Source organism: Argentina anserina, chromosome 7, assembly GCF_933775445.1.
Source record: "Argentina anserina chromosome 7, drPotAnse1.1, whole genome shotgun sequence".
NCBI classification, from domain to species: Eukaryota; Viridiplantae; Streptophyta; class Magnoliopsida; order Rosales; family Rosaceae; genus Argentina; species Argentina anserina.
In genome coordinates, this window is record NC_065878.1 from 14,855,993 (window position 1) to 14,878,347 (window position 22,355).

Consider the following 22,355-nt stretch of genomic DNA (forward strand, 5'->3'; position numbering starts at 1 on the left):
TCAACAAAGCAAATCCTTAATCCGCAAGTCATCAAGTAATCTTGACGTTTAATCCAAATCCTAAATCATTCTAATTAAGATTTACATAAGAGGATATTTTGGTGGGATACATGTGAGATAAATAATAGAACCAACAGGCAATTCAGATGCATAAAAAATTTGCTGTCATGAACTAGGAGAAGGGGCTTATGTGGTAGATGGTAACCATCCCCTAATTAATTTTAGCACTTAAGCAAGTTGCATATAGAATACATTAAACAGCAAGGATAAGAATTCAACAATGCCTGCAGGAAATTCTAACATACGATTAACAGACAATTAGCAGATACTGTGGTTACTGCAAGCATGTGATTATCGGATACTGTCATACTAATTCAAGTTAAAGAAAGCTGGTACAGGGCAGAAAGAGAACTGCTATATAAGCTGTTCTGACTAGCTGTTAGCTCATAGGAACAATATACACATAACAGAAACTAATTGTTTTTCGTTTTGCTCATTTCTATCCATTTTGCCCCTGAATAGCCTCAATGATTCATTGTATCCCCTTCATATCGTATTAGATAAAAGTAGTACTTTTCAACTATGGATATGAATCCTCATTGAACATTAAAACGAAAGGAAACAAAACAGCCGTTGACAATGCTGTGCTCTTTGTCAATTGAGATTGATGAATCGTATTGTGATGATCATCCATTGGTTTACCATATTAGTCTGTTTTCTTGGCCTCTTCATCAATTGCAGCTAACCTTTCGACAAGCGGGGGGTGAGAATAGTGATACGCCGAGTACCAAGGATCAGTGTTCATAGCAGACAAATTATCTTCCTGGAAAATCATTTAATCCCATTTAGTAATGACTACTGTACTAGCAACAAGAAATTGAAAACAAACATATCAATCAATTCAAATACCAAATAAATGCACATACATCCCACATGTTGGGTGTTATACATGGGCCTAAATCCTATTTCTTAACAGAATCATAAATGATCTAGGGACCCTAATTATGTGGCACATTCATCTGTTTAATGTAATTAATAACTGGATCTTAAAGATGTATTGGGCAGCCACATGTATATATGTGATTTACTATCCATGCTATCAGGATAACAAATCACAAGAAGTCAGAATGTAGTAAAACACTAAAGAAGATCCTTAATGGTCCTGATTATTTACTTTAGTTGCATTCAAATTAGTTTGTAAAGAGAACAAATCAGTTCATGTACAAACCAGGGATAAAATTAGATAAATTACCTGTAGTCTAACAAGACCAGCTCGAAGTGAAGCAGCATAGCCAAGCTCCTTAGCAAAAGCATCAGCCTACAAAAATAAAAATCTGATGAGAAAAAATACAGCAGTGTTTAAGCAACGATCAACTGATGAAGTATAAAATCACCTGGAATTCAAAAGCTCGGCTCACAAGGTTAAGAGCAAAGCTGACTAGGTGCTGAACAGGTATTATGGTGTGCTGCAAACAACAAAGTGAGGTCAAAATTTATCTTTGAATCCAGGAAATAAATAGGAATGCATGAGTGGTCCAAGTAGCCTAGTCTTCTTTTCCAAATGGTCCACACAAGCATAACATATGGAGTTATGGACTATAAATATGATGCATGTGGTCTGTATATAATATATGATATCTATCATTGAAGAACAGAAGGTAAGGGGCGATAGCAAAAAAATGGTACCTGAAATATGATGAGTCCAATGATGACTGGCTGGGTATCAAAACCAAAACTTTGGAACAGACTGCTCGAATTTCTTACTAGAGTATATCCCCCGAATTGCAAAAGTGTAAGGATCTGTGCCCAGCGTAGAAAACCATAAGCAACAAGGGAAACGATATAAAAAGCTCACTTAAAGTCAAACAACAGGAGAAAAACAAATTGTAATCTTCTAAGTATAATGACTATTTAGGTACACAAAACATGACCAGTCCTCTCTATGACACCCTTTCTTAGAACAATAGGGTCTGCTAATAAGCCTAACGGGCTGCCCAAGGTGATTTATCAGACTAGATCCACTTTCCTTGCACCTCACCAAGTATATTTACACCTCAGATAAGGTCGACGTAGCTATAGGAGTTCAGCACTCTAGACGATCAACAGAAGAGATCAAAAGGTGATGCAGTATACTAGAAAGCAAGAAATATTAAGGCATACCTGCACCGCAATAAATGAATACATGGTGTGATTAAGCTTCCAATGTCCTAGCTCATGAGCAATAACAGCTACAATTTCCTCATCATCTTTGCACTGCAAACCATGAGCTTATGAATAAAAGAGTTTATAACTATAAGCTAACCAACAGGCCACAAAAGTAGACGAAAGAGGAAATGTTTCCAAAATTGCTGCTCTGCTCCTAACCTGCTGAATCAATGTATCATAGAGGACAATTCTCTTGTTCTTGAAAAAGCCGTACATATAGGCCTGTCATGATAGGAAAGATGAGTAAGTTAACAAACATTAATATAATTCAGAACAAATAACCAGAGAGGAAAAGAAAAGAAAATACATTCCCCGTCCCTTTAAGGCAGTATTAGCCATGTAAATCTGTAAAACCAGAACACTAACTTTACATTTAACGCATACCAATGAACAAACTCAAAGTACATTTACTCATAACCCCTAATTGCAATTTCACTAATGCACAGGTTAACATGGTAATGAGCAGGCCTTTGTACTAATTATCAACAAAATTGCAAATGAGATCAGTTGACACTTCTGAGCTGCAGTTCAGAACTTTTTTAGCTTACTTATCCCTGACTGCAGTTTCATTCATGTACAGAAGGTTAAGTATGCTAATAACTGGGGGAAGGGTTTCCCCAGCTCGCTAATGAACAAAAATGCAAATGAACATTTAGAATACAACATAACAAGTTTAACAAAAAGCGGTGAAACAAGGGTTGCGTCCTCACATTGCTATGGCTTGACCTTGTAGATCCATCAACAACAAACAACTTCTTCAAAGGAAATTTGAGCGAAGAAGCGAGTTTCTCAATTTTCTCCCTGAGCAGACCCTCCGGCAGCTATTGTTACACATAAATTGGAAGTTAGACCACTAAACCAATACAATTACAGGATTAACTGATTCCAGTTTGGTGACACTTATATTGAACACTCACAGGAGTAAACTTGTTGAAGAGTGGAGCTATTAGAATAGGGTAGATCGTCATCATAACGAGAGAGAGTACGAACATGAATCCCCAAAGATAAATGGCCAAGTAAGCACCTCCTTTCTGCAATCACAAAGTTACATATATAACCACTAACCATGAGAAATGTTTTGCACACCATCCAAGAATTAGAGTGCAGATAATATAGTGTAATATTCAGCCAAAACAAAACATCTAACATGTAGATTCAAAGAAACATTCATCAAAAGGTTTTTGCTCAAAATCTTACCTGTACAATCACAATGATTGCTGCCACAATTGGTGGACCAAGGACGGTCATAATGCAAATTCCTTTCAACATGTCTCTAAAGAATAACCATAATGTTTGCTGTTGAAGTGATGGAAATATTAGAACGAACATTAGTTATCATTATAAATCAATAATGAATAATTAATTGAAAGAACATACTAAGATTAAAACTACTAACTTATGAATTAGGGAAATAATATGAACTGATAAGACATGGCACTGGTGAGAAAGGTCAGGTTCTGAATACAAACCTTATTGAAACCATGGCGTGCCTCAACCACAAATGTGGAGTACAGAGTAAATGGCAAATCAGTGATCTGGTAGAAGAAAAGCAAATAGCCATGTAAGCTAGTAGAGAAATATATCTATTCAATCTATGCAATGACTCATAAACATTCAGAACTTTCAAAACCAATGCCAGCAGAAGTCATTCGGTATTTCAGACATGTTGAGAAAACCCATCATGATTATTAGATTAATAGATTCTTATGGAACTACCTTTCCAGCCTTCTGTGTGGATATACAAATTTCATGCACTCTAAAATGATTAAAGGAACCATTTTGCTCATGATAGCTACTGGCCCAAATCTTGGATCTGATAAGTACCAGCACTTGTACAGAGAATTAGAGAAAACTCGGTGCACAACATTATACCAGCATCTACACACTGACGGGTTAAGGTTGTCAGACCCTCCCAAACCCCAAAATAGAGGAAAAGCCATACACTGTGTTCGAATTCCCCTCGAACCTTCTTTTTTATATATACATATATAAAGAGAATAATAATCAGTAAATGTTTATCACGATAAGATGCATATTTACTAGACATCAGAAAAAACTTGTGACAATTGCAGCATAGACATTCTACACTACTCCAAATAGCACGAGACGAGTGCAAAGATATTCATCAAAACCAGTAGATCTTAATGATTCAATTAAGTTATAACACACTTAAGCAAGTTTTGTCAATCACAATAAAGCTGAAAAAGAAGTGTCCTTGCATATGTAGGGAGGATATCAGGTGTGCACCTGCGACCAAATCGTGACTCCAGTTAAAAATGCAAGTGTATGAAGAATTTCATTCTCCGCATTGAGGCCAGCTAAAACCACAAAGTCTCCAGATTTCTGCATTGTTGAAACAAAACAAAAGTCAGTATATCAAAAAGTTAATAGTGTAGCCACAAGGGAGGTTTGCAAGAAATCAATGAATTACCTTCCAAAACCAAGGCAAAACCCGATAGAACAAAATTGCTGAGTCCATCAGTATTGTCACCAACTCATGAACAAAATGGAAATGACTGCAATTGAAGATAGATACATCAGTTAAGAAAAACCGTGCACGTGTTCAAAATAAAGAGCATGAACGAGAGAGTAACTAAGATGTACCTCTTTTCAAGACTGTAGGCTCGTGACTTCTCAAACTTCTCTTGGCTGATTACACCCTCCAAAGTCTTGGGAAGGGTCGGAAGTTTGAGAGCAGAGTGTTGCCGTGTATCCAAATAAGTCTCAAAGAAGTACATCAGTATCATGAAACCTGTAAAGAATAAAAAACCAATCACAACCTACTATACAAAAAAAAACAAGAAAAACTGAAGATGACTGAATAAAGAGCTGGACATGATTCCAACAGAAAATGACTACAAAACAATGAAATCAAAACCACAAAGTTCACAGAACATAATATCAACTCCAAGAACACATTATTCAACTCTCAATGAACATATAAGCTCAAACCCATCAAACCCTATTGTTCATATCATAGAAAACAACAGTACAACCCATCCAAAGCAGTGATGTCACAATATCGATAGAACCCAAATGTTCCAGCTCTCATCTACATCATGAAAGCACTAAAGTTCAAGAATCGCAGTTAAAGAAACAAGCGTCAACCCCTGAAAAATCCTAGCACATCTTCAGAATCAAGATTCGAATACCGAGTCAAGAATTATAAAATGCCCTAATGCTAAACTTGAACAAGATAAAAACCCACAAGGGGTTCAAAATCTAATGCAAACATATAAACAGATGAAAACTTTGAATCGGAAACAACGTGTTCGGAAAGTTGATCAGAAAATTGAGAGAGAGAGAGAGAGAGAGAGAGAGAGAACGGTACCGATCACAGCTTCGAGAAAAGGGAAGGGAGACTCCATGGCTGGGTATGCAGGGAGAGCGAGAAAAGGGAAGGGAGACTTCATGTATATATACCCACGGGTCTCGGGTTGACCTGACTTTGTTTTCATGACCCGAGTTACAGTAGAAGTGTAGAACCCTTCCAAAACCACCCCTCCCCCCCCCCCCCCCTTTCTTTTTCTCTTTTTTCTTGTTTGATGGGGAAAAGTAGACAGTCAAGTGAAATCAAATCCACGAAAAATAATTTGATCTATGAACAACATCGTTGTAGTAAAGGTCCAAATGCCAGAGGAATCATTACCGCATGACATAGAGGGGGAGGTCATAAGCGTCTATACCGTAAAATCGATTTTGGTTCGACCCGTAATCATATATGAAATTGCGGATGGTATTAATTTAGCAACACTTTTCCCTTAGGATCCATTGTGGGAAAGAGATAATCTAGAACTTCGAGTTGTAAATTATATGCTTTATGGAAATGACAAACCTATTCGGAGAATTTCTGGCACAGGTATTCAATTAGTTCGTACCTGTTTAATCTTGAACTGGGACAAAACAAAAAAAAGTTCTACTAATTAATTATACATGAAAACAAGGATTGAAGAAATCAAGTGGTTTAGGAAATCCAGAAAATTGTCATTTTCTATGGACACCGGTAATATAAGACATCAAGCGGCTAATTTTAGTTACTGTCGTGTGACTACAAAACAATTTATTTGAGTTCTAATTGTTGCTTTAAGAGTTGGAAATTTTGCTGCCGTTTCAATAACATGGAAGATGAGCTATAAGATCAAAGAATACATGACATTTCTCATATAGAGGAATTAACGACATTTTGAAAATAAAGCAGAATACCTTTGCTATATTGCGCAAAGCAGCAAATTGGATCAATTTAATATTGGTTCTATTAAAAACCATTTTGGGAAATATTGGTTCTGGACAGTGCGCCATAGCCATTACTGAGTGTCTACTTGATGCAACAAAATCTAAGATAGGTAATTGTTAGTAGTAGACAATTGGTTCAGATTTCAGATTTGCTCCAGGTTCCCATTTTCAGCTATCTGCTTTCTGAATCTTTAACAAGCATTTTACCTTGAAGAAAACCCATGCATGATCCAAATGGGGTAGCTACTAGCTACCTCAGTATGAATGCTTCATTTTTCTATGGAGAATCTTAGTACCAATTGGGTCCCCAACTCCCCCAATATTTCATTGTCAAAACTATCCCTCACAAGTTACATGATTCACATCGGACTATTTCATATTTAGGTGCAGTCAAGGGGTAAGTTTGGGAAAATAGTAAATATTGACGAGGAGGGTAAACATGATTTCGGCAAGGGAACTTGATGAGAAAGCTAGATGATCAGTGGCTGGCTAGGTTATGATAGTCCTCAAAGTGAACTAGACTCATCATAGCTGGAATTGACTTGGGGTCCAAGAATTTACTATTTAGTAACTGATCAAAAGTTGTTGACCTCCCAATATATCCCTAATCCCTTTTGATAGAGATATATATGAACATTCATTTCAGCAATTACAGGGCTCATTACCTATTTACCATGCCAGAATAAAACTTGTCTTCAAGAGACTCAAATACATATTAGCCAAAGGTATCGTATGTCGATAGGCCGTCATGATTAATCCCCTTGACTGTGGCCATTTTCATTTATTTACTATAAATCCATTATGTCTTGAAATATAATGGTAGTTGATGTCTTGATGATCCTACTGCTGTGCTGATCATCCATATATAGGTTGCATATATCAGTCTGCCTTCTTGTCTGTCTCAGCCTTTCGACTAGCGGAGGATGAGAATAGTGATATGCTGAGTACCAAGGATCAGTATTTATAGCTGTCAAATTCTCTTCCTGGAAAACACCATCGAATTTCCGTTCAGTAATAATATAAGCTGTTTTAGCAAGAAAACAAAAAATTGCAGTACTGCAAACACAATGAAATGTTGCCTAACTTAACAAAAGCTGTGTATCCTCCCAACAAGAAACAAGGAATCAGTTAAGTTACCTGTAGCCTAACAAGACTGGCTTGAAGCGAAGAGGCATAACCAAGTTTCTTATCAAAAGCATCAGCCTACAAATTACCAAATATGATCAGAAGCAGATCCGGCCAAGAAAAAAGGCATTAACAAAGGCCAGCTGTGAAGAGTAGCTTCACCTGAAATTCAAAAGCTCGACTCACAAGGTGACGCGCAAAGTTTACTAGACGCTGGATAGGTGTTATGGCATGCTGAAAACAAACGGTGTAGACATAATACACGTCAAATTAATAATATATGGAACCAACATATTACTGTGGAAGACATAGGAAAGTTGCCTAATTAGCAAAAATGCAATATATATTAATACCTGAAATATAATGAGACCAATGATTACCGGTTGAGTATCAAACCCAAAACTTTGAAACAGACTGCCGGAGTTTCTCAGGAAGGCATATCCCCCGAAGTGTAAGAGTGTACGAATCTGTATCAATGTAGAAAAATCACACAGAAGCACAAAGAGCTTAATTACTCAAGTCTACGTACCATGGATATATATGAGTAACTAATTTCTAATTTCAGACGAACAAGACATTCTCCGGCACGGGAACCCGTGAGTGCGGCGTGGAGTTTCATCAGTGGACTCCACTCTGAGAACAAAAGAACTCCGGACGGTTCAGAAAAGTTTCGCGTGAGTTTGTTGGTTTTTCTTTATTGGTTATTTGTTTTTTCATCCTGCAAACTAGGAAGGTGTGGTTAAAGGAGATGGCTTAAAAGCCACAAAGACTCGAGTCACACGACTTGGAAAACAAGTCAATGATGAAGTGAAAGATGGTGGTGACAAAACTCAGTTATGGATGATGATCATTATGCACATCTGCATTGCGATACCGATGATCTTCTCCGGATCGCAATTGGCTCCGATGATATGCAATATGGATGATCATCTTTTGCTATTTTCTATAAGTATTCAAAATGCATAATGAATTAAAGATCGCATGATATGAAAGAGATTTTTTTGATCATTTCTTAAACCCAACACAACATATAAAAACCACTCTCAACTAAACATATTCTAACAAACAATATTTTAGCAAAGAGAACTGCTGACTTTGTTCGATTTAATACTGCTGGCGGGCTTTCTGACTATGCTATATATCACCAGAAAACATTCTGACAACACTAAGTTTCATCTTCATCCCATTACAATTACATAATTATCTTTTATGCACTGCTTTCCTCCTTGTCCGTTTTACCAATTGCAGCCAACCTTTCAACAAGCGTGGGGTGAGTGTTGTGATATGCTGAATACCAAGGATCAATATTCATGGCTGACAAATTCTCTTCCTGAAAAGAAAAATAAACTAACATTCTCAGCAAAGCTAGGAAAGAGTTCACACACATTGAGTTGATGCAAATAGACAAATTACCTGCAGCCTAACAAGACTGGCTCGAATGGAAGAGGCATAACCAAGTTTCTTAGCAAAAGCGTCAGCCTGCAAAACCAAATTGATAAGAAACAATTCCGGGGAAGGAAGAAAAAAGAGTAGCCAACTGTGAAGTACAGATTTACCTGATATTCAAAAGCTCGGCTCACAAGATTACCAGCAAAGTATACTAGATTCTGAATAGGTGTTAGTGCATACTGTAGACAAGAAGTGACGTACAAATGTATGTCAAATTTTCTATGATATATAACCTATCAGAACTGTAAGATTATCAAGAAACAAAAATGGAAAGAATGAAAAGTGGTATGCAATAGCAAAACGGCTATGTATTTAATTGATACCTGAAATATGATGAGAGCAATGATTAGTGGTCTTGTATGAAACCCAAAACTTTGAAACAGACTGCTCCAATTCCTCACCAGAGTATAGCCCCCAATGTATAAAAGTGCACAGATCTGCACCAAAATAGAAAACTCGTAAAGCAAGATTGAAGATAACTGATCAGGAATTCAAAATCAACCAGACATGATGCGAGTTGCTTCACTGATATAAAGTTGCAATACAAGACGATAGGATTTATACCTGGTTGGCAATTAAAAAGTACACTATGTGATTATGCTTCCAATGGCCTAGCTCATGAGCTATAACGGCTACAATTTCCTCATCATTTTCGCACTGCAATCATCAGTTTCTCAGATAAATAACTTGTTGCAACAAATTAACTAACCGTCATGAAGTGAAAAATAATTATTTAGGTCTGAAATACCTGCTGAATCAGTGTATCATAGAGGACAATCCTCTTGTTGTTAAAAAATCCATACATATAGGCCTGTAAGATCAGCAAGTCCACAATCATTACCGTTACCGAAAACAAAATTAAGATAGTGAAAAAGTTGAATCCTCACATTGCTGTGACTTGACCTTGTAGATCCATCAACCACAAATAACTTCTTCAATGGAAACTTGAGGGACGAAGCAAGGGTCTCAATTTTCTCTCTCAGCTGGCCATCTGGAAGCTAATGTCGCATGTAAAATCAAGACAAGCTTAACATAATAACAAGATGAATGGATAAACCTCAGTAATCATCATTAATAATTTATAAACTCACAGGGGTGAACTTGTGAAAGATTGGGGCTATTAGAATAGGGTAGATCGTCATCATCACAAGAGAAAGAACGAATATGAGCACCCACAGATAAATGATCGAGTAAGCACCTCCTTTCTGTAGCAACATAGTTGACAATCAAATAGAATTCTAACCAGAAAACTTGGAGGTTTGCAGAAACTGCTAGCATATTATGAGTCATGAAACATTAACCACCAAGCAATGGAAATTATTATTTAGTACATGAAAATAAGTCATTATATTTATCTGATCTGTAAAAAATATTGTACATGAGTTTACCTTTACAATTAAAATTGCTGCAGACACAAAAGGTGTGGCAAGAATAACAGTAAGACAAATTCCTTTAAACTTGTCACTAAAGAATAACCATATTGTTCGCTGTACAACAGAGACAAATTCATGTTAGAAATTAAAGCAATACGAAACGATCGGGATATAACATGATGAGGTCTGCAATACAAACCTTATTAAAACCATGACGGGCCTCGATCACAAATATGGAGTAGAGCGAAAATGGTAAATTTGTGAGCTGGTCAAGAGATGCAGAATATCAATACCATTACAAATTAGCTGATTCACTTACTTGTTCGTATGTTCCAGAAACTTAAGCTATTACCAATAATGAGCTTACCTCTAACCAAAGCAGCACACCAGCTAAAAACGCAAGGGTATGCAGTATTTCATTTTCTTCATCGAGGCCAATTAAAGCTACAAACTGTCCTGATTTCTGAGATGGTCAAAAAGGAAAACAGAACTAATAAAACAACAGTAGAGCATCAAGTAGATTAACACAAACAGCACCCCTCTTTATATTACAGTATTACTAACCTTCCAAAACCAAGGAAAAACCTTAAAGAACAAAATTACGGAGTCCATAAGTATATTCACTAACTGACAAACAAAACGGAATTGGCTGAAAGTCAAGAAAGGAAAAAACATCAGTTAAGATAACCAATGAGAAATGATTGTCAGAAAAAATCAGATATACCTTTTTTCAAGACGGTAGGCTCGGGACTTCTCATACTTTTCTTGGCTGATTACTCCTTCCAAAGATTTAGGAAGGGTTGGACGTTTGAGAGCTGAATGTTGCCTCAAATTCATGTAAGTTTCCAAGACGTACATCAATATCATAGAACCTGTAAAAACCTTCAAGTTAAAAGCAGTTACAAGGTATGTAACATGAAGGTCAGCAGCAGAAAAAAGAAATCGAATGAGATGAGAACAGAAACTGATTCGTACCGACAACTACTTCCAAGAATGGGAACGCCATGCCTTCGTCTGAAGGTACAGAAAGGTTTTGTCCAAAACAAACAATCTTTGGTATCAATATGTAGTAGTGATAGTAGACCTGAGTCCTCAAAGAAAGAATATATATATTATAGAGACTTGACTAGCCGACAAATAATAGTAGACTTGACTAACCAAAAGAATATGTATAGTAGCGAGGCTGGTGACCTTTATTAACACTTCTATATCACTTTCAAATTTAATCCTACCAGCTACTCGCAGTAGAAAATACTATTAAGCAGACCCAGTTATCCAACTTTTGCTATGACCAGTGATTAATGCAGGATTTTTGTAAGAAACTGGTGGATTTGAAATCACCTGAATTCACATTCATTTTGGTCACTGACATACACATTTCATATATATAACTTATGAATGCCAACATATCAACATGACTACCACTAGGCCACTCCTCAGTCAATTACAATTCACAAGTTAAAAACATCTTTTTCCATGTACGTAAACCATCAAAATTGTGATCAGAGTCTGAAGAAGTTGGCATATAGCTTGTTACTCTGACCCTCCTTTTCCAGAAACAGCATCTTCAACCACCGGTTTTCTTAAGCCATCCCCTGCTTGGCTTCAGAATCTGCTTCAGTAAAACCATTTTGGGAACATTCCAGTGCTCTACATGCCTGAAAATATACAATGCTACTTTGAGTTTTTTCGCTAGGAATGGAGTGAATAAGTTAAATTTTTGCGACAGCAAGTTACCTGGACACTTTCCCTGACTGTTCATCAAAGTAGTATTCAGTGTATCCACTTGCTGCAACAACAAAGTCAGAATGGTTTAAAAGCTGTAAACAAATCTTACTTAAGAGTTATGATGCTTTTAGGCTTTTGGGTTTGTAGTTTGTACCCAATGTAGCAAATGAGGTAGCTAACAGATGGTTAATGATAAAGGTTGAAGAGGGACTAGATTTACAATCTTTTTACTTCATCTGCTATATAGGTGACCAGAAGAAATTTATCCTATGGAAATATTTTATGTCCAACCGTCACAGACGCAAGATTAGTCTATTTTGATACATGTATTGATTACTTTTCTGCTTACCAGATAGAATAGGCCTCCAAGGGAATGACAAGATACAACTGAATCTCCAGTGACCAATTCCTTTATCCTGGTACCAAACAACAAAAGGTTCGATGTAAAATTGAAGAAACTACAGTGAATGAAAACTCAAAGTGGCAGCAAATAGATTCATAAGAACCAAATGTGGAACTTGGGCATGGTGAATTAGTGAAATATTACCTCAAAATCTTCCCACTTCATAAGCTTCATATTTGACTTCGTTAAAAGGGAGCCAAAATTGGTACAGTTCCTTTTGAAACGTTGAAGCCCTCTGAAAGAACTTGCAGGATCAGCAAATTCACAATCTTCTTCATACGCATCAAGTGTAAGGTTCCCTAGTAATCAAAGCTGGAAGATTATTACTCATTATGAAACCAAAAGAGTTCAATAAAAAGTTTCAATGAAATTTGTTCACTAACCTGTGACAAAGTAAGATCTTTCAAAGTCATCTTCGATTGATTTTACTACAGTGGCACGATCAACGGCTCCAGACCCATCTCTTGCAAGCTCAAGAGCAGTTTCAGGAGCTTCAACTTTGGATGGTGGGTTGAAAAATGAAGTAGCAATGCCCAAAAATTCAGAGGCATACCAAGCAACCTTGAGCACTACATTTGCATTTTCAGGTTGAGATTCTTTATTGGATGTCGAATTGCTTGTCGAGTTTCCTCCACTGCAATGAATTCTGCAGATCCTGTAACCCTGATTTGGCTGGAAATTGAGGTGGTGGTGCTGAGCAGTGAGGCGTGGTGTAATGGGAGCATAGGAGACAATGTTTGCCATTTGAAAACAGAGAGAAACGAGCCTATGGTTGGAGTTAAATATCTTAGACCACAACGAATGATGGCCATAGATACACTCCTAAAGAAAAACAATTCTTTTTAATGACAGAAACAAAACAACATAAACAAACAACAACGAAGAAATCTCTAGGTACTCCCCACCCAAGGATTAAAATTTAGGCGAGAATAGAAATATCGAGGATCCAAAAATTATAAATTTTGATTGAAATTTCAGAAATAATTTGATTTTAAAAAATAATTAAATAAATTGATGAAAATTTATATAAAAACATGAAAATTTTAAATAAAACTTTTGAGAAATATTTATTGATCAATTATCTATTATATGTCATAAAAAATTATTATATAATTATTAGTTTATAATGAGTTATAGTAATTTGAGGTGAAATAATCGTCGAGTATTATTAAAATCTACTTAAAATATATATATATATATATATATATATTTACCTAAAGTGAGACTGGTTCATCACGCCTTATTTACATATGATACATTAAATATAAAATTACATGAGTGATTTAGAACCACATAAATTATCTATGAGGTACAAATTTTTCATTATCTTCATCATGTCTTTGAGTAAATTCATGAGTATATTATGAAGAATAGTCATTAAATGATACATTCCATTTCATTTTGCATATACTGACTTATATGTCAATCATAGGGGTCGTGGGTGATTAACTATGGGTTGTGGTATTGTAGTTCCCATTTGGATCAAGCATTTCTCGACTTTGACCATAACCATAGTTTTGTGAAGATTGTGTATAAGAATGTGTCCATATATTTTCACTTGATTTCATCTCATTAGAGAATAAATATAGTGAATACGGCATATTGAGTTTCCCCCATAAGAGTAAGGTTCATCATTGCTTCCTCCTTGACCAAAGGGGTTTGATTCCCTTCAACAACTAGTTCGGTTTATTTCATTTTTATGTGAATGTTGAGACATAGAATGCAATATATAATAAAAAGAGACATAAAACAATAAGATGATGTAATAGAATTAACTATTTGTGCTTGCAAAAGGATGGATCAGATGTTACATTCTCCTCAACAATGATTTTTTATTTTATTTGAAGTTGACCTGATATGTGGCGATATTATGAAAATATCGGGAAATTTCGAAAGTTTCCAGATATATCGAGAAATTTCGAAAATTTCTATCAAAAAATATTTGGTATGTAACAGATTTATCCATATGCCGAAAAATGAAAAATTTCGTAAAAATATCTATAAAATTATGGATATTTAATCCTAGTTATGCCAATTGCCAACTTACAGTGCTTTGGAGACTTCCAAATGTCAACTTCAACAGAGAACTGTCAAACTTTTATCAAGAATTAAGCTCTAGTTAAAACTGACCCTGTATATTCACTACATAAATAATGAGGCTGTGTACAAAAGTAAACTTCACTAAATTGAAGGCAAAATTTACTGCATTTTTCTGTTCCTATATTTGGAGACTGAGGTTTCTAAATTTTGTGCTAGCTATCAACATAAGATAAATCATGAACTTTACAGTTTTCCCCTTCAGACTGAAGAAGCCCCAGTAAAGCACAACAAAGTACAGTTTAACATTTAATTCACAGTTTCACACCACAATGTATCAAGTCAACTCCAGCTCTTATTCTCAGCACAACGTAACGAGCCAGCGTGAACAACACGTCGATAGCTGCAATTCGAGTATTTGTTAGAAATTAGAGAATCAGTTACGCCAGTCTGTAACTTTGGCTTCAGTTATGTAGGCATTCGTGTGTATATTATAGTTTGTTGAACTCACTATATTGATAATGCCAGGCTGTTTTCTCTGTGGACTATTCCTCCATAACCAACAAGCAAAAGTTCCAGCAGAATGTCAACATATCATCTCAACTGCAGAAGGTAATATACAAAATTTCCTAGGCAGGAATCCTAAATATTCGCCATCTGATTGAACATAGATGCTGCCACTTCCTGAAATCTCCTCCACTTCAATAGAATGCACACTGCAAGATAAACAAAATGAATAAGAGTTGCACTCACAAGAACCCTAATCTACTATCTGTGGATGGACTAAGATCTAGGAACCCATGTGGAAACCTTTTTGGCATCAACCTTTAGTTTTCATTTTCCTTGAAGAAATGTGGGAGCAAGAAAGGGGAGGGTACAGGAGAAAAGATGAAAAGTATTAGAAACAACTCCACCTAACATGACCTACCTTCTTGAAGATACATTTTCCACTGATAGATGAGTCCCATTGTACAGCTTATGTAGCTTCAAGATAAAGTCATACCACTTGAAGTCCTGAAGAATCACAACCTGCCAAGAAAGTTCATAATTCTGCATTATATACTTTTCTATCAACAACTAAGAAGCATGTGTGCAAGAAAACTAATCCACCTCAAATTTTCCATTCTGAGGATCAGCATTTGGTGTAACTTTCATGCCACCACCAAAGTATTTTGCATTTCCAATGCAAAGGGCCGTTACCTGAGGATATACTTCCCACTCCCCTTCATCAACCTATATCAAGAACATTTTCGTAAGTGGAGTGAAAGATACATGTTTGTAAGGTAAAATATACGCAGCCAATAAACTAGCAACTACTAGTTTACGATGCATCACAATACTGACCTTGATTCTAAGGTCCTGATTACTGTGCCCAATAAAGCCTTTCAAAGCACCAATAATGTAGCACAAGTTTCCAAATCTCTTGTATTTAGAAGCATGGTATCCTGCTTTTGCACTCCTGCAAAGTACCCGCCCAACAAAAAGTCATCACGATTTTCTAATATCAGCATGTGTCTAGTGAAAAATTTCCAAAGCAAACTCACAAATGAATGTCGGCCACATTAATAAAGTAATGAGGTTCATCAGCTTCTCCATTAACAACTCCAACATCTATCCGTGATCTCTGTCCTGCAGAAGACAATTATGTATCTCTACCTTTAGAATATTTTGTTAATTGAGTAAAATGAAGGTGAAATTATAAAGTAAAAACTCCTTCAGTGTTAAATAAAGATGGATTACACAAAAGAAAAGTAAGAAATGAAAAAAAAGAGGACAAACAATATAAAGATTGAGAGAGAGAGAGAGAGAGTGACAGAACCTTTGGCTATGCGTTCAATGGCTTCATAAGGATTATTTTTCCTGAAAAAAAAACATATAAATAACAATATTGAGAAAGTGAACATAGACAACTCATAAAATACCATATCAAAATCAACTAACCAGCCGAATGATCTGGCAAAATCAGACCCAGTTCCCAATGGAATGAGCTGTAGAAAGCACCAAATAATTATATCTTCCCTTCAGAAATTCCAAAGTCATTGAGCATTTCACTAGTAATTGAATTTGGCAATAACTACATACAATGATAAAAAAGTTAAGTTAAAATTACTAGACTCCCATAATCACTTACACCGAGGGCAGTTGAATGGGTGGCCTCTCTATCATAATTTGTCACAGGTTTTCCAGCCCAAAAGAAACCATTCACAACCTGAATATCCGAAGCCAAGGTAGATAAGCAACAGTGTAGATTAAATGTGTAATTGTGTATGCATCAGTAGCGCACAATTTAGGTATTTCATACAAATCAGAACACTTGCACTTTTGAAATTTGCATGTACCAAATATCTTCATAAAATCCATTAAACCATTTCTAAAGGTAAAATTGTCTATGCCCATAAGACCATAAGTGAAGCCAAATCCCACACCGATAAATTTTATCACTTGTCAAGAGACAGATCCTTAGTTAATTCCAAAACCACATCAGTACACCAAAATGTCTGATCAAAAGAGTAAATCCCCTATCAACCAGTCATTCGCTAAAAATGAAAGGCCCAGCACAGGTAGGCAATACAATTGACCCTGGTCATCTCAGTCCTTCCATGAACTTAAAAATGTTAATACCTCATGCAAAGTTCCATCTCCTCCAACCACAATTACAGCATCAGCACCCTCCCGTATAGCCTGCACAGCATTAGAATCATATTATCCCATCTTACATCAAACTTCCAGCAAACAAATTAGATTTAGGCATTTAGTTCAAGCTCAAACTATAACAGTACAAAAGCTCACCTCTCGCGTTATGTCAATTGCATGAGAAGGACCTGATGTCAAAGACTCGCATATCTGTCCATAACATAGAGAAGCAAAAGTATAAGTTCATAGGTGCATCCCAATGCATAAGAAAAACAAATACAACACGGGCTGCAAACAGATAATTGGATAGTAAAATATGGTCCATGTCATCATTTCAGCCTTATTGAGCTATATGAATACAAATGTGGTGACTGGTAATTGTACACAAAGTCATTTGCCAAATCAACCATATAGAATGTATATCATAATTCCTGAATTAATATGGAACTGTAAAGGTACTTCAAACTTACCCTTGAGTACTATTACAGAGTGAAAACTTGTACCCTCAAATCAGGAATTCACATCACATATATCTAAAGGAAGACTCTTTTCAACAAAAAGACATGTTTCAGTTTAGAAACAGACCCCTACTGATCATATCAGTTGCCAATCAACATAAACTAATCAAAAACAACATCCACATTCTACAAGCAACTCATCCATAACTAACAATAACAGTAAACCAATGCCACCATATTCCAATCTCAAACGCACTAGTCAACTAGAAACTCTAGAGGTCTATATCTGGGTCAAGCTCAAAACTTGTTAACAATGGCAAGCAAGAAACTCACATTGCAATCAGCACCAAGACGAGACCTCAAATACGGAAGCAGCTTCTTCCACTCCTTACCAGTCCTCCCATTAGCCCCTGCATCCAATTCCCCAGTTTCACTCATCACCAATCCTTCAAAACACAACCACCCAAAAAAAAAACCAAAAACCAAACAGAGACAAATAAAGACCTGAAGGGTTGACGACGAAAACAAGGTCACGGCGGCGAGAGGAGGAAGAAGACCCACTTCGGAGAATGGACCTCTCGGTGAAGAGATCAGGAGCTCTGGGAAGCTCTGCTCTCACAGCCCAAGATGGTTTCGCCATTGAAACTCTGACTGTAGCTATTCCGCAACCCAATGCTATCTGATTTATGCTGCCCATCTCTTTTGTCTTTATAAAGCTTCAGTCTTTTTGGGTTTTCTTTTCCAAAGCTTTGAGCTTTGCACAGAAAATCAATAGGCTTAAAGAAACTAATGCTGGGTTCAATGTTCATCACTGTCAAAACAGTGCAGTGACTTATTAATAAGACATCAGAATTAGTCCGCCTACATTATTTAAGGTTCTAAACTAATTTAGCATATTTTGTTGGGCTGGCAATGATACTATATACGTGGCATATGATTCTACTGGGAATCAACGTCAAGTATCAATTTTGTTCATATGTATGCGACATTTTCATTGCACACAACAAAGGATAAGATCATCTTCATACATAGAACGGCGAAGACATTGCTTAGTTACCAACATGATCTACACAACAAGAGTATAATCATTTTCATTGAACATTTTTAACATACATGGACAGTATGGTGAATGGACTTTGCAAAATACAGAACTAACAGCAAAATGGTCCTATATCCAAGAGTCGGGAACTCATTTTCGTCCAGTTCCCTTTCGGCTGAAATGGTGAGACCTCAGCTTCTTCTTTCGCACTTCGGTTACAGGGCCAGTCTCTCTGAATGGCATCCCCATTAGAGCCAAGAGTGTTTGAGCTTCTTTATCTGTATTAGCTGTTGTTTTGATGCAGACATCCATTCCCCTGCCCTTACCAAGATCAAACTTAATCTCTGGGAACACACTTTGTTCCTTGATTCCAACGGCATAATTACCATTTCCATCAAAGCTGTTTGGATTAAGACCCTGAAAATCCCTTGTCCTGGGAAAACCCAAGTTAATGAGGCGATCAAGGAAGGCATACATCACCTGCAAAATCAACAGTTGGCACATGAGATTGCAATGAAATTGGAATTATGAGTGACACATGTTTTCAACAGACCAGATCCACGCACTCAGAATATAGATTGATATAGAAAGATTCATGAACACAAGTAGTGTTCAAGTACTATCAACTAACTGATTCCTTGAATCATGACCTTCACCATCATCAGTGTAGGGTTAGCACTTACTAGTCACAATCAACAAACAATGATGTTGACTCGGTGACAAACAAGTGAACAACCCTCACCATTGTCACATCAATGAGGGTATCCAGTCCATACAACTGAAATTAGAGTCACTAGTGCCACTATCCTCTTTCTTTCTAACAACCATACATATAATCACATCCAAGTTGACCATCTGCTTCGCATTAGGTTATTTCTTCCATGCAAAAAATAGAAATACAGGTGACAGTAGTGGCCATGGTAGAACCTTACAGAAACAAATAACTGAATAAGCTACTCTTTTGTGGTGCCAACATTAACGTTTTACAGATTAACTTATGACTGAGGACTAGTTTAATTTACTACCAACCCCAAATGACAATAATATGTGCTGCATTACCATTGCAATGTAAAACAGTGCCACTTGAGCTTTGGCATAAACCGCTATTCTGAAGTTTGATTACAATAATATAACTATTCGTTAGGAGTTGACAAGAAAAATGAATAATGAAAATTGCTCACCAAACAATGAGAAATTCAGTCCTAAATATCTACGAGAAATGAAAGCTTAGAATACCATTAATCTTTTACGCAGGGGGAAACAAGAACTCACATTTCCTCTGAGTGTGACAGCAATCCCAAGCGGCTGCCCTTCCCTGATCTTAAACTGCGCAAGAGAAGCCTTTGCTCGTGTCTTCACAGGTCTCTGCCCCGTAATGAGCGCCAAGTCACGCATTGCCGCTTCCAACCCCTTGGAATTCTGCTGAGCATCTCCAATACCACAATTCACCACAATCTTCTCAACCTTCGGAACCTACAACAAGTCCCCACCATTGCACAAATCACCAACATAACAACACCTCATCAAACCACTCAACTTCACAACCCAATAATACAAACAAGGCTCAAACAAAACACCATCACCAATTTTAACAAAAACCGAACCACATTGTCAACAATTCATGACATAACCAAACAGTTACTTACTTTCTAAACCCCAGACTCACTAAAACCTTAATTAGACCCTAATTATACAGAAAAATCAGAACTTTATATCGAAAATTAAACTGAAATGCAAAAAGGTGGAAGCTTTAATCACCTCATGGATGTTTTGATACGAAAACTCTTCTTTGAGCTTGGGGATGATTCTCTCGAGGTAAGCCGTCTTGAGGCGACTGACCTTCTCGGACTCGGACTTCTCCACCAGCACAACCTCCGCGGCCTTCACCACGCTCACATTTCTAGGGTTTGTAAACGACAGCCGCGGCGGCGATGCGGCAATTGGGAACTGGCCGTGAAACGACGACGTAGAGGAGCGTAGGATTGAAGGGCAAGCCATTTGGGGATTTTGGTGTCTCTGTTTCTGATGAGTAGTGTGGTTTTGAGCTCAGTGAGGTAAGGTTTTTGATGGGGTGAGTGGAATGAGGCTTTGAGTTGGAATTATTTACAGAAATGGTACAGGTTGGGTGGTGTGGTTTTGTTTGTAATATTGGAGAAGAGTGGGGGTGATTTGGTAGGTGTGGTGTTTTGTGAATGAAATGGGATAAGGTGTGGTCCGTTTTGCGAAGAAAGGTGATGCTAGAAATCCTAGAATATAATGTGCTTAACTGAGAAATGTATGCTGTGGTAAAAAGGACATTCCATCGGTATTAATTAAGTCAATAACCCATTTTTTAATATGGCTTCTATAAAAAAAATTAAATTTGACACCTTAAATTATAAAAAAAAGTCGCTTAAAATTTTCAAAATTATAAAAATGTCAGGTTCTTAAAACGTTACCCATAATTTTGTAAATTTTTACAACATGTGTCATTAATCCTAAATTAAAGAAAACTTCAAACCATCGTCAGCAATTTGGGAATTGCGCGAAGTTGGAGCATGAGGCGCAAGCCCCCGATCAAATTTGACTCTCTCTCTCTCTCTCTCTCTCTCTCTCTCTCTCTCTCTCTCTCTCTCTCTCTCTCTCTCTCTCTCTCTCTCTCTCTCTCTCCAGGGTTGACCCCAATCTCCACCTGCATAACCAACTCCGACGACTCCGGTTCCACTTGCTTCGCTGCCGAGCTCTCCACCTCGACTCAGCCAGCTTCACTCTCTCTCTCTCTCTTCGCCCTCTTTAGGATCGACCTCGGGGCCAACCTCTTCCTTATCACCAGATCTAAAGAAGCGGATCTTGGGGATTAATGATCGAGGTCTTGCTGCTGTGGAGCCGTAGATTAGGTGGTCATATGGTGAAGTAGAGAATGACCCAAAGGAAGCTAAATCGTGGAGATGAAGTAGGTGAGGTTTGAAAAAGCCACATGAATTACAAGTGCATATCGAGACTATTGCAGTTACTCAGGTCAAACATGATGTCGTAAGGCAATGTTGTAGTTGCTAGAGATATGGCAGAAGGAAGACATATGGGAAACTAACATGAAGTCGGCGATTGGAGAAGATGACATGGGTGGCCAAAGCAGATTTTGGGTGCCCAGTTTTGAATGCTAGTTTTTGATTTCATCGATTTGAGTAAATGATTTTATGACTGGAAATGTAGCTGACTCATCTATCTGTCACATTACTAGTCACACTACCAGCCACATTATCAGTCACACTAACTTTGTGTTGTGACAGGTAGTGTGGCAGGTATTGTGACAGGTACTATGATAGCTAATGTGATAGGCAGTGTAACAGGTAGTGTGATAGCTAGTGTGATAAGTAGTGTGACAAGCAGTGTGACTGGTGGTGTTTTGTAAGACAACATAAGTGTCGATATGTGGATCATATTAGTTCAAGATCACATAGCAATAAACAAAAGGTTCGTTATTTATAGTCTTCTTCTTCTTCTTCTTAAAAAAATAGTGTGACAGGGGTTGTGACAGGTAGTGTGACAGTGGGTGTGATACTTAGTGTGACAGGTAGTGTGATAGAAGTTGTGACGGAGGTCGTGACAGGTAGCGTGACAAGGGTTGTGATAGGTAGTGTGAGAGAGGTTGTGACAGTGGCAATGTGTGTGACAGTGGTTGTGACAGTAGG

At 37.1% G+C, this 22,355-nt stretch overlaps 5 protein-coding genes and 1 long non-coding RNA gene across 6 annotated transcripts; all 6 read right to left on the bottom strand.

Annotated features, from left to right (window-relative positions):
• Window positions 1-351: 351 nt before the first annotated feature.
• Window positions 352-5,636, bottom strand: LOC126803947 (CAAX prenyl protease 1 homolog). The gene is made up of 14 exons (XM_050531685.1): window positions 5,537-5,636; window positions 4,810-4,957; window positions 4,637-4,721; window positions 4,453-4,548; window positions 3,675-3,740; window positions 3,403-3,501; window positions 3,123-3,236; window positions 2,916-3,026; window positions 2,365-2,427; window positions 2,161-2,253; window positions 1,687-1,800; window positions 1,395-1,466; window positions 1,253-1,318; window positions 352-823 (listed from the first exon to the last, which is right to left on the bottom strand). Exons 1-14 carry the CDS (start codon window positions 5,616-5,618, stop codon window positions 707-709), a joined length of 1,326 nt encoding a protein of 441 aa, XP_050387642.1. The 5' UTR covers window positions 5,619-5,636; the 3' UTR covers window positions 352-706.
• Window positions 5,637-7,235: 1,599 nt separating this feature from the next.
• On the bottom strand, window positions 7,236-8,074 carry LOC126803990 (uncharacterized). Its single transcript, XR_007673126.1, has 4 exons — window positions 7,944-8,074; window positions 7,726-7,797; window positions 7,576-7,641; window positions 7,236-7,421 (listed from the first exon to the last, which is right to left on the bottom strand). It is a non-coding gene; the product is annotated as an uncharacterized LOC126803990 (long non-coding RNA).
• A 563-nt stretch (window positions 8,075-8,637) lies between these two features.
• On the bottom strand, window positions 8,638-11,484 carry LOC126803948 (CAAX prenyl protease 1 homolog). The gene is made up of 14 exons (XM_050531686.1): window positions 11,361-11,484; window positions 11,110-11,257; window positions 10,950-11,034; window positions 10,753-10,848; window positions 10,585-10,650; window positions 10,401-10,499; window positions 10,104-10,217; window positions 9,900-10,010; window positions 9,761-9,823; window positions 9,577-9,669; window positions 9,336-9,449; window positions 9,120-9,191; window positions 8,977-9,042; window positions 8,638-8,893 (listed from the first exon to the last, which is right to left on the bottom strand). The coding sequence occupies exons 1-14, from the start codon at window positions 11,389-11,391 to the stop codon at window positions 8,771-8,773; spliced, it is 1,281 nt and encodes a 426-aa protein (XP_050387643.1). The 5' UTR covers window positions 11,392-11,484; the 3' UTR covers window positions 8,638-8,770.
• A 418-nt stretch (window positions 11,485-11,902) lies between these two features.
• Window positions 11,903-13,297, bottom strand: LOC126803974 (uncharacterized). Its single transcript, XM_050531715.1, has 5 exons — window positions 12,900-13,297; window positions 12,661-12,815; window positions 12,463-12,529; window positions 12,123-12,174; window positions 11,903-12,043 (listed from the first exon to the last, which is right to left on the bottom strand). The coding sequence occupies exons 1-5, from the start codon at window positions 13,258-13,260 to the stop codon at window positions 11,953-11,955; spliced, it is 726 nt and encodes a 241-aa protein (XP_050387672.1). The 5' UTR covers window positions 13,261-13,297; the 3' UTR covers window positions 11,903-11,952.
• Window positions 13,298-14,630: 1,333 nt separating this feature from the next.
• Window positions 14,631-18,453, bottom strand: LOC126803956 (sphingoid long-chain bases kinase 2, mitochondrial). Its single transcript, XM_050531697.1, has 13 exons — window positions 18,150-18,453; window positions 17,979-18,055; window positions 17,344-17,397; window positions 17,176-17,235; window positions 16,685-16,762; window positions 16,495-16,541; window positions 16,373-16,413; window positions 16,098-16,182; window positions 15,898-16,012; window positions 15,664-15,786; window positions 15,482-15,582; window positions 15,065-15,269; window positions 14,631-14,956 (listed from the first exon to the last, which is right to left on the bottom strand). The coding sequence occupies exons 1-12, from the start codon at window positions 18,340-18,342 to the stop codon at window positions 15,140-15,142; spliced, it is 1,104 nt and encodes a 367-aa protein (XP_050387654.1). The 5' UTR covers window positions 18,343-18,453; the 3' UTR covers window positions 14,631-14,956; window positions 15,065-15,139.
• Window positions 18,454-18,670: 217 nt separating this feature from the next.
• Window positions 18,671-20,707, bottom strand: LOC126803971 (50S ribosomal protein L5, chloroplastic). Its single transcript, XM_050531712.1, has 3 exons — window positions 20,443-20,707; window positions 19,957-20,157; window positions 18,671-19,164 (listed from the first exon to the last, which is right to left on the bottom strand). The coding sequence occupies exons 1-3, from the start codon at window positions 20,680-20,682 to the stop codon at window positions 18,835-18,837; spliced, it is 771 nt and encodes a 256-aa protein (XP_050387669.1). The 5' UTR covers window positions 20,683-20,707; the 3' UTR covers window positions 18,671-18,834.
• Window positions 20,708-22,355: the final 1,648 nt, after the last annotated feature.

What these genes read in the sequence shown, in the direction of transcription:
- LOC126803971 (XM_050531712.1), bottom strand. Translation starts at nt 20,682, where the DNA reads ATGGCTTGCCCTTCAATCCTACGCTCCTCTACGTCGTCGTTTCACGGC. An exon ending in CGTATCAAAACATCCATGAG is followed by an intron (nt 20,158 to 20,442) that starts GTGATTAAAGCT and finishes GACTTGTTGTAG; the next exon opens with GTTCCGAAGGTTGAGAAGAT. An exon ending in CTGTCACACTCAGAGGAAAT is followed by an intron (nt 19,165 to 19,956) that starts GTGAGTTCTTGT and finishes TTGATTTTGCAG; the next exon opens with GTGATGTATGCCTTCCTTGA.
- LOC126803948 (XM_050531686.1), bottom strand. Translation starts at nt 11,391, where the DNA reads ATGGCGTTCCCATTCTTGGAAGTAGTTGTCG. An exon ending in GTGTGCTGCTTTGGTTAGAG is followed by an intron (nt 10,651 to 10,752) that starts GTAAGCTCATTA and finishes TCTCTTGACCAG; the next exon opens with CTCACAAATTTACCATTTTC. An exon ending in CAGCAATTTTAATTGTAAAG is followed by an intron (nt 10,218 to 10,400) that starts GTAAACTCATGT and finishes ATGTTGCTACAG; the next exon opens with AAAGGAGGTGCTTACTCGAT.
- LOC126803974 (XM_050531715.1), bottom strand. Translation starts at nt 13,260, where the DNA reads ATGGCAAACATTGTCTCCTATGCTCCCATTACACCACGCCTCACTGCT. An exon ending in TTGGAGGCCTATTCTATCTG is followed by an intron (nt 12,175 to 12,462) that starts GTAAGCAGAAAA and finishes TTGTTGTTGCAG; the next exon opens with CAAGTGGATACACTGAATAC. An exon ending in CAGTCAGGGAAAGTGTCCAG is followed by an intron (nt 12,044 to 12,122) that starts GTAACTTGCTGT and finishes GTATATTTTCAG; the next exon opens with GCATGTAGAGCACTGGAATG.
- LOC126803947 (XM_050531685.1), bottom strand. Translation starts at nt 5,618, where the DNA reads ATGAAGTCTCCCTTCCCTTTTCTCGCTCTCCCTGCATACCCAGCCATG. An exon ending in TCTTCAACAAGTTTACTCCT is followed by an intron (nt 3,027 to 3,122) that starts GTGAGTGTTCAA and finishes GTGTAACAATAG; the next exon opens with CTGCCGGAGGGTCTGCTCAG. An exon ending in ATTCATTTATTGCGGTGCAG is followed by an intron (nt 1,801 to 2,160) that starts GTATGCCTTAAT and finishes CGCTGGGCACAG; the next exon opens with ATCCTTACACTTTTGCAATT.
- LOC126803956 (XM_050531697.1), bottom strand. Translation starts at nt 18,342, where the DNA reads ATGGGCAGCATAAATCAGATAGCATTGGGTTGCGGAATAGCTACAGTC. An exon ending in CCCATTCAACTGCCCTCGGT is followed by an intron (nt 16,542 to 16,684) that starts GTAAGTGATTAT and finishes TGCTTTCTACAG; the next exon opens with CTCATTCCATTGGGAACTGG. An exon ending in TTTGCCAGATCATTCGGCTG is followed by an intron (nt 16,414 to 16,494) that starts GTTAGTTGATTT and finishes TTTTTTTTTCAG; the next exon opens with GAAAAATAATCCTTATGAAG.